The sequence below is a fragment of the Leucoraja erinacea genome, chromosome 24 (genome assembly GCF_028641065.1).
Source record: "Leucoraja erinacea ecotype New England chromosome 24, Leri_hhj_1, whole genome shotgun sequence".
Classification (NCBI taxonomy): Eukaryota; Metazoa; Chordata; class Chondrichthyes; order Rajiformes; family Rajidae; genus Leucoraja; species Leucoraja erinaceus.
The window spans coordinates 20,093,212-20,105,043 of record NC_073400.1 but is presented as its reverse complement, the minus strand read 5'-3'; the positions used below and the strand labels follow the sequence as shown (position 1 = coordinate 20,105,043).

Below are 11,832 nucleotides of genomic sequence, written 5' to 3'. Positions count from 1 at the left end.
TAATAAATGTTGGAACAGACCGACACCGTCAAACAATTAAGGTCACAGCACAGGTCGAGACCTGAATATGTCTGATTTTTTTCTAAAGCGTATCTTGTGCCTCCTTACAAAAATAAAGAGAGGTCAGAAGCAGATGGGATGCTGTGTAAGTGGCTGCGAAATTTAAATGGCAGCCAACAGGAAACTCAGATTTCCCGCGTAAATGTTAGGAGCTCCCACCACCAGCATAGTAAAGTCTGAAGGATCTAAACCCGAAACGTCACCTTTTCTCCAGAGATGTTCTGACCCGCTGTGTTCATCCATTTTTGGTGCCTATCTTCATAATAAAGATATCTCTTTCTCTCTCACTCTCTCTGTGTCTCTCCTACTGTATTTTTCTTTCTCTTTCTTACTCTCTCTCTCCCCCCCCTCTACCTTTCCCTCTCCCTATCTCTCTCTCTCTCACACTTTCTCCCTCTCACCCTCTCTCTCTCTCTCTCTCTCTCTCTCTCTCTCTCTCTCTCTCTCGCGCGCGCGCTCTCTCTCCCTCTCCCTCGTTCACTCACTCGCCGTGTGCACCACACGGTCGCTCTTTCTTTTTAAATGTATGAATTTACAGTCTGTCACATACTGACCTTTCTGTCCAGGGCCTCCTCCATTGTCAGACTGAGGCCAAGCGCAAATTGGAAGAACGCACCTCATATTTTGCTTGGGCAGCTCACGACCCAGCGGTATGAATATTGATTTCTCCAACTTCAAGTAACCCTTGCATCCCCTTTCTGGAGGGGACGTTTCCATTGGTGGGAGAGTCTAGGACTAGAGGTCATAGTCTCAGAATTAAAGGACGGCCCTTTAGGAAGGAGGTGAGGAGGAATTTCGTTAGTCAGAGGGTGGTGAATATGTGGAATTCTTTGCCACTGAAGGCTGTGGTCGGCAATTGATTTTTTTAAGGCACTGACTATTGTTTAGTGCGTGTGCCAGGGGTTATGGGGAGAATGTATGGGAATTGGGTTAGGAGGAAGAGATACGCCAGCCATGATTGAATGGCGGAGTAGACTTGACGGGCCGAATGGCTTAAATCTTCCCCATTCATTTGCGACCTTAAGGGCCTGTCCCACCAGCATGCGTTTGCATGCGTCTAGCGCGAACAAACGTGGTGGCTTGAGGCGTACGGCCTCTCGGGGCCGGTCCCACGCCAGGCGCTAGGCGTACGCCGTCAAGACGGTGCGTACGGCATCAATGCGGCTGCGGGCCGACAGGCCGTTGTCGCGCGGGATTTTCGGACAGTGCAAGATTTTTGGAGCCCCGCGCGATGTCGGGACCAGCCCCGCACAACTTGATACGCCTCCGCCGATCGAAGTGGGAGCGGCCCCGCGTGGCCGCACGCCTCAAGCGACCACCTTTGGTCGCGCTAGACGCATGCTGTCGCATGTTGGTGGGACAGGCCCTTTATGACCAGAAGAGCTTTCTCTCCGTCCCTCCCCCACCCAAGTCGTCGTATCCTGTTGAGTTTCATTGTTTGTATAACTCGTTATCACCTTATCAGCAGCGAACAATCATAAAACCATTGTGGGCTCCACCTTTCCTCGATCGGCGCTACTTTGTTGCATATCTTTTCATTTCGCGGTCCATTCCATGGGCTGCAGCCCATCCACTTTTTTTTGGCGGGACATGCTTCATAACCCGAAATTATCTGGCCCGCAGGCGTATTTTTCCCTTCTTTTGAGGACCTTCGACATCCAGAATCTCAGAACAAGCGCACAGTGAGCGCGGCAAAACCACGACCAGCCGTGGCGGAAAACCGACTGCCCCCCAAAACCCTCCCTCCCCTCCGCTCAACGGCCAATCAGAGCGCGGTTCACAGTCGATATATGGGGCAGTGAACGAAACGCTGTGATTAGCCGCCGAGCGGAAGGGAGGGGGAGAGGGGGAGAGGGGGAGAAGGGAAGAGGGGGAGAGGGGGAGAGGGAGAGAAAGGGTCGGTCCCATTCGGGACCTCCACCACGGTATGTTTCGCCACTTGTCAGCCGGACATTTAGCCCAAACGAGTTGGTGAATGTCTCGGGGGTGCAGGTCGTGTATTTCCCACATCTTCTTCAACACCCTCCAGAACTCGGTATTTTTACCATGGGGCGCCGGTGCCAAGGTCCTTTAGGATAGCATGTTTCCCAAGGGCCCCTCAGGAAGCTTTATATCTAGGGTTGACCCGCCGGGTACCGGGGGCACATTGTGCTAGTGTCGCGTCGTCCTCCGGTTGCGCAGCCGGAGCAGATGAGTACGGTAGATGGGCGTCAAAGGGTGGACTCCCCTACGATCTAATTTTCCCATTCGTCAATCCGATTGGTTTGTTGATGTAATTGTTTATCCTTTCCCTCCAATTCCGAAATGAAAAGATATGCAACAAAGTAGTGACGATCAAGGAAAGGTGGAGCCCACATGGTTTTATGATTGTTCGCTGTTGATTAGGTGATAACGAGTTATACAAACAATGAAACTCCAAGTATTTCGTGATGTCGCTGGTCACATAAAGTACGGGAATTGGGGGAGTCCAGAACCAGGGGCCATAGTTTAAGAATAAGTGATAAGCCATTTAGAACGGAGATGAGGAAAAACATTTTCACACAGGGAGTTGTGAGTGTGGAATTCTATGCATGGGCGGTGAAGGGTGGTGGAAGCTGGTTCTCTGGATACTTCCAAGAAAGAGTTAGATAGGGCTCTTAGGGATAGCGGAGTAATGGATATCGCGGGAATGCAGGAACGGGGTACTGACTGTGGATGATCAGTCATGATCATATTGAATGGCGGTACTGGCGAGAAGGGCCGACTGGCCTACTCCTACACCTACTGTCTATTGTCTAATATCCTCGTCTAACATTTGCTGCATTTGGTTTGCTACGTAAATCAACCGTCTGATTCTCCTCCTCTCAATCAACACGGGTTACAAGCATGCACCGGTGCAGGTAGGTAGTGTATATTTACAGTAAGATAAGAATTCTAAGATCGCTATCACCTTCTGAGAACACATTGCTCCTTTCCCCACGCATCCTCGCACCAGTTATATTAAATTAATCCCTTCTTCATGTTGTCATCCTACTAAGGGAAAGGAGACATTCTTATGTATTCTGCCCCCTCCCCTCACAATCTCATACACTTCAGATAATGTCACATTGTCAGTCTAAATCGTTCTTCTTTATTGCCAACGGTTTGACTAGATGTATCGTTTACAAACGTCTTCGTCCTGCATTTACGTCAAACCCATCAAGAAGGCTGCGAAGCACAAGCCCACGACAGGGTAAGTGGTCCAACCACGAAATCACAGGAAATATTTAAAATAGTACTAAATGCATTGGAAAATTCAACAATACTGCTGGAAAAGGCCAAACGATTTAGAGGATTACACAATTCATCCAACTATGACCGAAACATAGAAAAAGAAATAGAAAAATTGAGTATGATTACAAAATTCTTAAGGGGCTGGACAGGCTAGATGCAGGAAGATTGTCCCCGATGTTGGGGAAGTCCAGAACAAGGGGTCACAGTTTAAGGATAAGGGGGAAATCTTTTAGGACCGAGAAGAGAAAAACATTTTTCACACAGAGAGTGGCGAATCTCTGGAATTCTCTGCCACAGAAGGTAGTTGAGGCAAGTTCATTGGCTATATTTAAGATGGAGTTAGATGTGGCCATTGTGGCTAAAGGCATCAGGGGGTATGGAGAGAAGGCAGGCACAGGATACTGAGTTGGATGATCAGCCATGATCATATCGAATGGCGTGCAGGCTCGAAGGGCCGAATGGCCTACTCCTGCACCTATTTTCTATGTTTCTAGGTTTCTATGATGGTGAACTTGCAGAGGACATTTTAAAAACAAATTATACGAGCTTCTATATCCATGAAAAAAGAGAAAGACTGAAGGGGCCAAATGAGGTCCACTATTCCGTGGTCTCTATTCATTTGCGAGTCTCTTATTAAATTGACGGTCTTTATTTAGAGGTCTCGTTTGTTTGGTGATCTCTAATACTTCGGTGTCTCTACCATTTTCAAGATCTCTATTGGTTTATGCTATAATATTTGAAATCTCAATTACATTTGGGCGATTTTAGCATTTGTGGATTCTATTAGTTGCAGGGTCCCTTTTGCTTCAGATTCTCCTTCAGATTTAGAGCCCGCTAGTTTCAGGAATCTATTAAGTTGTGTTTCCTGATAGTTGGAAGTATCTATTAGTTTGAGGGTCACCATTGGTGTGGCATCATTAATACGTTAAGTGTCCAATGGTTCCAACCAGTTCCAATGGTTTATCGTCACTAATAGTGTTCTGTGCCTATTTGGCTCGGTGTCTCTTTAGTTTGGATGAAGCTATCCGTAAGATTACTCCATTAGTTTGACCATGTCCTTTAGTTTGAGAGTTCCATTAGTATTACCTCACTATTAATTTGAGCATCTTCGCGTCACTATTAGTTTGGGGACTCATTTAGATTGAGTTGCCTCTTTTAGTTTAAGGGAGCTATATTTATTTGAGTGCTCCTATCAGCCCGGGTTTCCATTTGGCAGGGTTACTATTAGTTTTCGTATGTACATTTGTTGGAGCATCTCCACTCGTTTGTCATCGCTATTTATTGCAGATCTGAGTTTGAGACGGTCTTAGTTTTGGAGGTTTGAGTTTTGAGAGTCTGTCTCAATTCAGGGTCTCTGCTCAGCTTTAGATCTCCAATAGCTTGTGGGTCTCTATTGCTGCGAGGGCTTCTACGAGTCTCTTCTAGGTTGTCATCTATACTTGGGTTATTCTATTAGTTTGTTGGCTTCACAAGTCTCAGGGCATCCATTAGTTTAATGATCACTATTACATTGGGTTATTAATTTTTCGAGGGCTTATTTGATGGACTCCACCAGTTGGCAGGTTTCCATTCGTTTGAAGGTCTATTAATTTTGGGTCATAATTTGTGGCCTTAATTTGAGGCTCGCAAATAGATTGATGGTCTGTATAGTATTGGTGGTTTTATTAATTTGGGCGCCTCTGTTAGTAGCGGGACCTGTTCGTTAATTCAGAGTCACTTATTAGATTGAAGATTTCATCGGTTTGAGGATTTTTATCAGCTCGAGTGTCTCTGTTAGATTGGGATTCCTATTTGTTTGAAGCTCCCCAATAGTTTTGTCTCTAGCAGTTTGGCGGCTCTTAGTCTGAGAGTCTGTGGTCTCTGCTGATTTAGTGGCTCCGTCTATTTTGAATCTTTTAGTTTGAGGTCTCTTCGTCTGACGGTTCTGTTAGATGGATATCACATTGGCCTGCAGGTCCCTATCCGTCTGAGGTTTTTACCAATTTCCACCTGCACCAACTTTCCACCGTCCTTCCTCCTTGGCAATTCTTACACGTCCAATGCTATTAATGTCCAATTTAAGTCTTGATATAACAAGCGTCAAGCTCAAAAGGGTTAAACAAATTTGTTTGTTCGACGATTGTAATGAGCCCGCTCTCCGGGGACTATTTATGTCTTGGGAGAGTTTGCTGCTTCTCCCAATAAAGGGTGCTTCACCCTCCCTCCCAGATATTCAAATTGCCAGCGAACGCATAGTGAGCGGCGCCTGCATATGAGGGATAGGCGGGACCACTATATGGGAACACCGATGTGGAATGTTACATCAATGGGTCGCGATCTAGGAACTGTAATCGGGAATGCTACTTGGACGGGTCGGAATCTAGGCATGGTCGACCGGAATGCAACTTCAATCGGTCGGGATGCGGGACCGCTAGACGCCAATAATCCAACATTGGGAACGAATCCCTTCTGGGCATTTGAGTATCTTTTTACCAATTATGATGTGCTCGCCTTGGAAGAACGGATCATTTTGGCTCTCAGGGGTATTCAACCCATTTATTTCCCCCTCCTTGCCATTTTTACTGTGCCTGGTAAGTAAATCTGTCCCATTTCTCTTCAGACCTCATTAAATTGCATTTACACATCACTAATCTCGGCTACGGGTTGTTTTTAGCCAATACACTTTCCATTTGCCTAGACCGTGTCAGTATGGGCTAATTGTTGGAAACAATAAATTAAACTATTCATTGGGAAGACTCGGATGAAACAAGAGGTCGGTGGCTAATGAACGATTTTTGTTTTCAGGAGGACGGTGTGGATGGTGAGTTTGATGGCGTTATATGTTCTATGTCGGTGAGGCAGTAAGACAAGGTCCCACGGGGCAGGCTGGTGAAGAAAGTAAAAAGCCCATGGGACCAGAGGCAGAGCAGCAAATTGGATCCAAATTGAAAGGAAATAGAAGGGAACGATAAAGGGGTGTTTTTGTTACTGGAATTGTTACCAATGGGGCTCCGCGCGGTCAGTCTCCCGCTATCTACTGTTGATAGCAGCGAATTACAGCTAATTGGGAGGGGGGAGGTGAGGAGTGGGGTGATAAATAAATTTGTAACCGGTACAGAAATTTCCCGAGTGGTTACAAGGGGGGGCTGAGGGGACTTGGAGACGGAGACGTGAGCGGTAAAGTAGCAAATTGAGTTTAATCCAGCGATGCGTAAATTAACGATTGGTGCAACAAGCTAGTGAATAGACAATGCATTAGAAGGTGTCCCGTAGGAATGAACTGCAGATGCGGGTTTAAAGGTGGACACAAAATGCTGGAGTAACTCAGTGGGATAGGCAGCATCTCTAGAGAGAAGGAATGGGTGACGTTTCTGGTCGAGAGCTTTCTTCAGTCTGAAGAAGGGTCTCGTCCCGAAACGTCACCCAATCCTTTTCCAGAGATGCTGCCTGTCCCGCTACATTAGAAGGCGTTGGGTGGCGTGTGAGACTAAATCATCATGGAGTGTAAGTCTGTAGGTCCTTAAAGGTCATGTCTATGTTGGGGTTAAAAGGGCAGACGGGACACTTTTCCTTTATCTGAAATAGAGTATACGAGCAGGACTGTAACGCTGGGCCGTGTTAGACCAGAGTTTGACTACTGGTTGCCGTTCCGGTCCCGCTCCCAGGAAGGATGTTACTACAGTGCAGACTTGTGGGGTGTGCTAAGTTGAGAAATCTGTACTTGCGAGAAGGTGTCCATAGGCTGGGACGCAGAATAAAACTGCAGGCAGTGGAAATTTGAATTTAAATCGCGGAACAGATATATCGGGGGCAAGGATAGGGAACACAGTCCCTCATTAAGATGTAATGTTGATCTCCTCTGTACACTCCCATCCAGCGAAGTAGACGTTTGATCTCTCCAACTGCCCGAAATATATTTAAAGGCTCTCCCACCACTACTCTTTGCAGAAGAACGTTCGAAAGATTCGTATCTCTGAGAAATCGTTATTTTTCAGATGGTTTAAATCGGTGGTCCACTAGTTTTAAACGGTGAACAATAAATATAATTTGGGACATGCGAGCTAATACCTTCTTCAAGCGTCCCTCCCACGAACTATTTGAATATTGAACGTTTCCATCCCTTTCTTTCCTCCAGGTTATAGTGGATACAATCCGATCCTAGCCAGTGTTTCCTGGCAATGCACCATTCCAGAAAATCAGTCTGGTCAACCTTCTCTGAACTATTTACAATGCGTTTAACGTCCTTTCTTACAGAAGGAAAACAATATGTTGTACAATACTCCAGATGTAGTCCCACCAATGCCCCCCCCCCCCCCCCCCCCCCCCCCCCACACACACACCCCCGTAACTGGAGCAGAACCTCCCGAACACTGTATCTTAATGACTTGCTTTCCTGCAGACCATGAATCAGCACTAGGACTCCCAATCCCCTCTGCATCTCAGGCTTCTCGAGTCTCCCTGTACCAAGATATTTTGCGTCTTTCGTTGGTTCTGTTCTTCCTTGCCATATGACAAATTTCCCCAAATGTATTCAACTTTCCAGATCTTTGTCCACTCAATTAATCCACTCGCTTTCATATTTTTCCAATGGCATCTAGTCTGTCCAACTTTGCGCCATCGGCAAATTTATTAAACGTCATACGATCAGGAATTTCCCGTATGAGTAAACGTTTAGGCCCATGCACCCATCCATTTGTACATCTAGTTAGCGCGAAGCCTTTTGCTGTCTTGGACCCGGCATGGTGGCGCCGCTGGTAGAGTTGCTCTCTCAATCTAGCGATCCTGGTTCAATCTTGACCTCCGGTGCTCTCTCTGTGCGGCCTCTCTGTGTGCTTGTGTGTTTCCCACACACACCTTTGCTTCCTTCCCTCATCTGAACATATGCGCTCTGGTGCCCGAGTGCCGGGCTGAGTGGTAGAAACTCCGCAGAGTTAATGGGACTGTGTGATAATAACATTAGATTAATGTATAAGGGCGTTTGATAGTTGGCGTGCACTCGACGGGTCGAAGGCCTGTTTCTCTGCTTTTGCCCCTTCCATTCACATTGTTTCCCTTTCTACCGTTGCTAACTGACCGGTTGGGAATTCCCAGTACATCAATTGAGATTCCCAGCATCTGAAGCTATTTCATATCCCACTCCATCCCACTCGCACCAACCCCCCCCCCCCCCCCCCCCATCCCCCCTCCCACCCCCACCCGACCCCTAAATCGTGTTGCTACATCTTCAAACAATGGAAGATATTGGTAAATAATATACATATAGAAGTTGTAGAACTTATTCAATTATGGGTAAAACTGCTAACTCATCTCCCAGACCGCTGTTTAACATCCTGTTTATTCCCCCATCCCCTTCACAGTGAACTCAGTGGCAATTGTCATCCTCTCCCGGGGCAAGTGTGGTCTCTCCGAGTGTGTCACTCGCTACCTGGTGGCCATGGCGGCCGCAGATCTGGTCGTCGTTGTCCTCGACCTGATATGGAGGCACATCCCGATGACATATCGGGACCAGTTCAGTTTCCTGTGGAGCATCCCCGTGTGTAATTTCCACGCCGTCCTGCTTTACGCAGACGCGGACTGTTCCGTTTGGTTCACCGTCGCGTTCACCTTCGACCGCACATTGGCAATTTGCTGCCAGAAGCTGAAATTGAAATATTGCACAAAGAGAATCGCGGCCGTTGTTCTGTGGACAGTGGCCCTAGTGAGCTGTTTAAAGAACATCTTCTGGTACTTCATGCTGACCGGCGAGTATAATTTCCACAATGACCCCTTTATTTGCAGGGAGAGGCCCGGTATCTTGGAATCACAAATCTGGGCAGCGGTTGAGTTGATTCACTATATCATCACCCCGGTGGCTCCATTTTTTCTGGTTATGCTGTTCAATGTCTTCACCGTTCGGCACATCGTTATGGCCAACAGAGCCCGTCGGAGGCTCCGGGCTCCCAGCAATGGAGAGACCCCCAAAGATCCAGGGATGGAAAGTCGCAGAAAATCCATCATCCTATTGCTTGCTGTCTCGGGCAATTTCGTCTTGCTGTGGTTCGTCTTCATGGTGCATTCAATTTGGAACAGGATGTACTGGTTAGGCTACCGGGTCAAGGTCCCACCTGAGATCGTGCAGAGGACGGGCTACGTCCTGCAACACCTCAGCTGCTGTACAAATACCGGCGTTTACGCCTTGACCCAGAGCAAGTTCAGACAGCAGCTTGGGATGGCGCTGATCTACCCTCTCACTCGCCTCGCACGCGTCTTCAAATAGCGATGCGCAACGAATCAGCGGCGTTCTCTCCCCTGACCTACCCCCCCCCCCCCCCCTACCCCCCCCCCCCCCCCCCCCCCACACACACACACACAATCCCCCTTCCTAAGACGTGATCAATATTATATTGAAAGACCAATAAAAATGTTCATATATTAAACAATTATAGTGCAAATCAGAGTTTGGTTGGTATTGATTTTGATTGACACCTCGGTTGATATGCAGTGTGAGCATGATGCAGGCAGATCTGACTGTCATCGCGGTCATCTCTCCCCCTCTGTTCAATCATGTGGGGGGAGGGACAGGGATTATCATAGAAGCAGAGTTGCATCATAGAAAACGGGCCCTGCCCCCCCCCCCCCCCCCCCCCCCCCCCACTCCTCGTGCCTGTGTTGACCCTCCTGTCCCGTCTATACTAATCCTACTGGGATGACTTCTATATCCCACTGTGGCCAGCACATTCGGAGAAACCCCACGCGTTTCACCGGGGAGAACTTGCAAACTCCGCACAGATAGCACCCGTAATCAGGATCGAACCCGGGTCTCTGGTAGTTGTTCAGATGCCTCTTAAATGTTTTTTTTACCTAATGTAGGGCGGCACCATTTTCCTGCACCTATTTTCTATATTTCTATGTTTTCCATACCTCTCAGATCCGCTTTTAACCTTCTACCTCTCTGCCTAAACCTAGATTTTGAATAACCCTAGAATGGGAAACATACATTTGGCTATCTACTTTTTCAACGCCTGTCACAATTTTATATACATCTATTATGTTATCTCTCAGCCTCCTTCACTTCAAGAAGATTACGCCCAGCCTATTGAATCTCTCTTTAGGATTCAAACCCTCTGACCCAGGTTGCATGCTTGTGAATCTTGTCTGCACCCTCGCTGCTTAATATTTCATAATTGTTCAACTTCTGTCAAGGAGAAGCTATACTCCACCCTCGTTAGACCTCATTTGGACTACGCAGTTGCAGCATGGGACCCATACACAAATAAAAACATTTCTTCCATCGAACGTGTCCAAAGACAGGCAGCTCGGTTTGTTACTAACACGAGAGAAGCGAGTGTCACCAAACTTCTGAATTCTCTGGGGTGGAACCCACTCCAAGACAGACGTGAAGCTCACCGTTTGACCTGTTTTTACAAAATGTTAAATGGTCAGCTCGACATAGACTACAAGACCTACACCAAACCCAAACCAATTAGGGGCAGACGAGGACATTCGATCCAATTTGTGATCCCAGCTACAAAGACAGATGTATACAGCAATTCGTTCTTCCCCCGCACAATTAAAGCATGGAATAATCTCCATCCAACTATAGTTACCCAACCAGACGCAACTAAATTTAAAGTAGCTCTTTCTTCCCAATAACCCTTTCTGGCTTAAGCCCTCCCTTCACCACCTCCAGTTTAAATCGGGAAGGAGGAGGGACAAAGTAAATGATACTTGGATGACCAAAGAGGTTGTACATTTTGCGAAAAGGAAAACATAGCTTAAAATGTTCCCTGTGATGCTCATCAGTGTAGGGGTTACTAATATGCAAGGGCAGCGAGATCAGGAATTACGTGGTGTTGAGTCCCTTGAAGGGCATTAAAAGGTGGACAAATCCCGAGGGCCAGACGGATCTATCCCAATTTAGTCAGAGAAGGAAGAGAGAAAATCGCACGGGCCTCCATGAACGTATTTTCAACTTCTCTAGCACAGAAGTTGCAAATAGATTCATCAAGGCCCCTGCAGTGATAATGTTCAGGAACTATTTGGATTTATTCAATCAAATTCAGCAAGGCTCGATCGGCAATTAGCAGAATACATCGGTCTCTCGGCAAAGTTTAGGAGCAGAAACGTGCACCAATGACTAATTACAACGATTAACCAGGGTTACTAAGTAACGAGCAGTACTATGATCGTTACAGGGTCTCTTCTATCCATCCAGGGATTACGGCGTAATAATGAAAAGTGGGACTGTGGGCTACTGTCCGAAACTAACCAAGGATTAGTCGGCATCAATAAGGAACAGAGACCTTCCACAATCCTATTTAAGGTGAAACAGCAGGGGCGATATATGGCCTTTAATATAACTTCTGGTCATTGGGGTATCCATTAGGAAAAGTAACTTGAGGAGAAGCTAAAATACCTATCTCTGAGCCATTTTGAAATGATCATCGGCAAGAAACTGATTTTGCCACGTGTGCCCTGAGTTCACAACGCTTTCGCGGATAAAAAAAAATCCAGCTAGAACCTAGCTGAATGAAAATAAAGGAATATTGGTTGATTATACCA

At 46.8% G+C, this 11,832-nt stretch overlaps 1 protein-coding gene across 1 annotated transcript; it reads left to right on the top strand.

The window, feature by feature from the left end:
• The first annotated feature begins 5,677 nt into the window (after positions 1–5,677).
• On the top strand, positions 5,678–9,547 carry LOC129708548 (type-2 angiotensin II receptor-like). The gene is made up of 2 exons (XM_055654353.1): positions 5,678–5,882; positions 8,649–9,547. The coding sequence occupies exons 1-2, from the start codon at positions 5,678–5,680 to the stop codon at positions 9,545–9,547; spliced, it is 1,104 nt and encodes a 367-aa protein (XP_055510328.1).
• Positions 9,548–11,832: the final 2,285 nt, after the last annotated feature.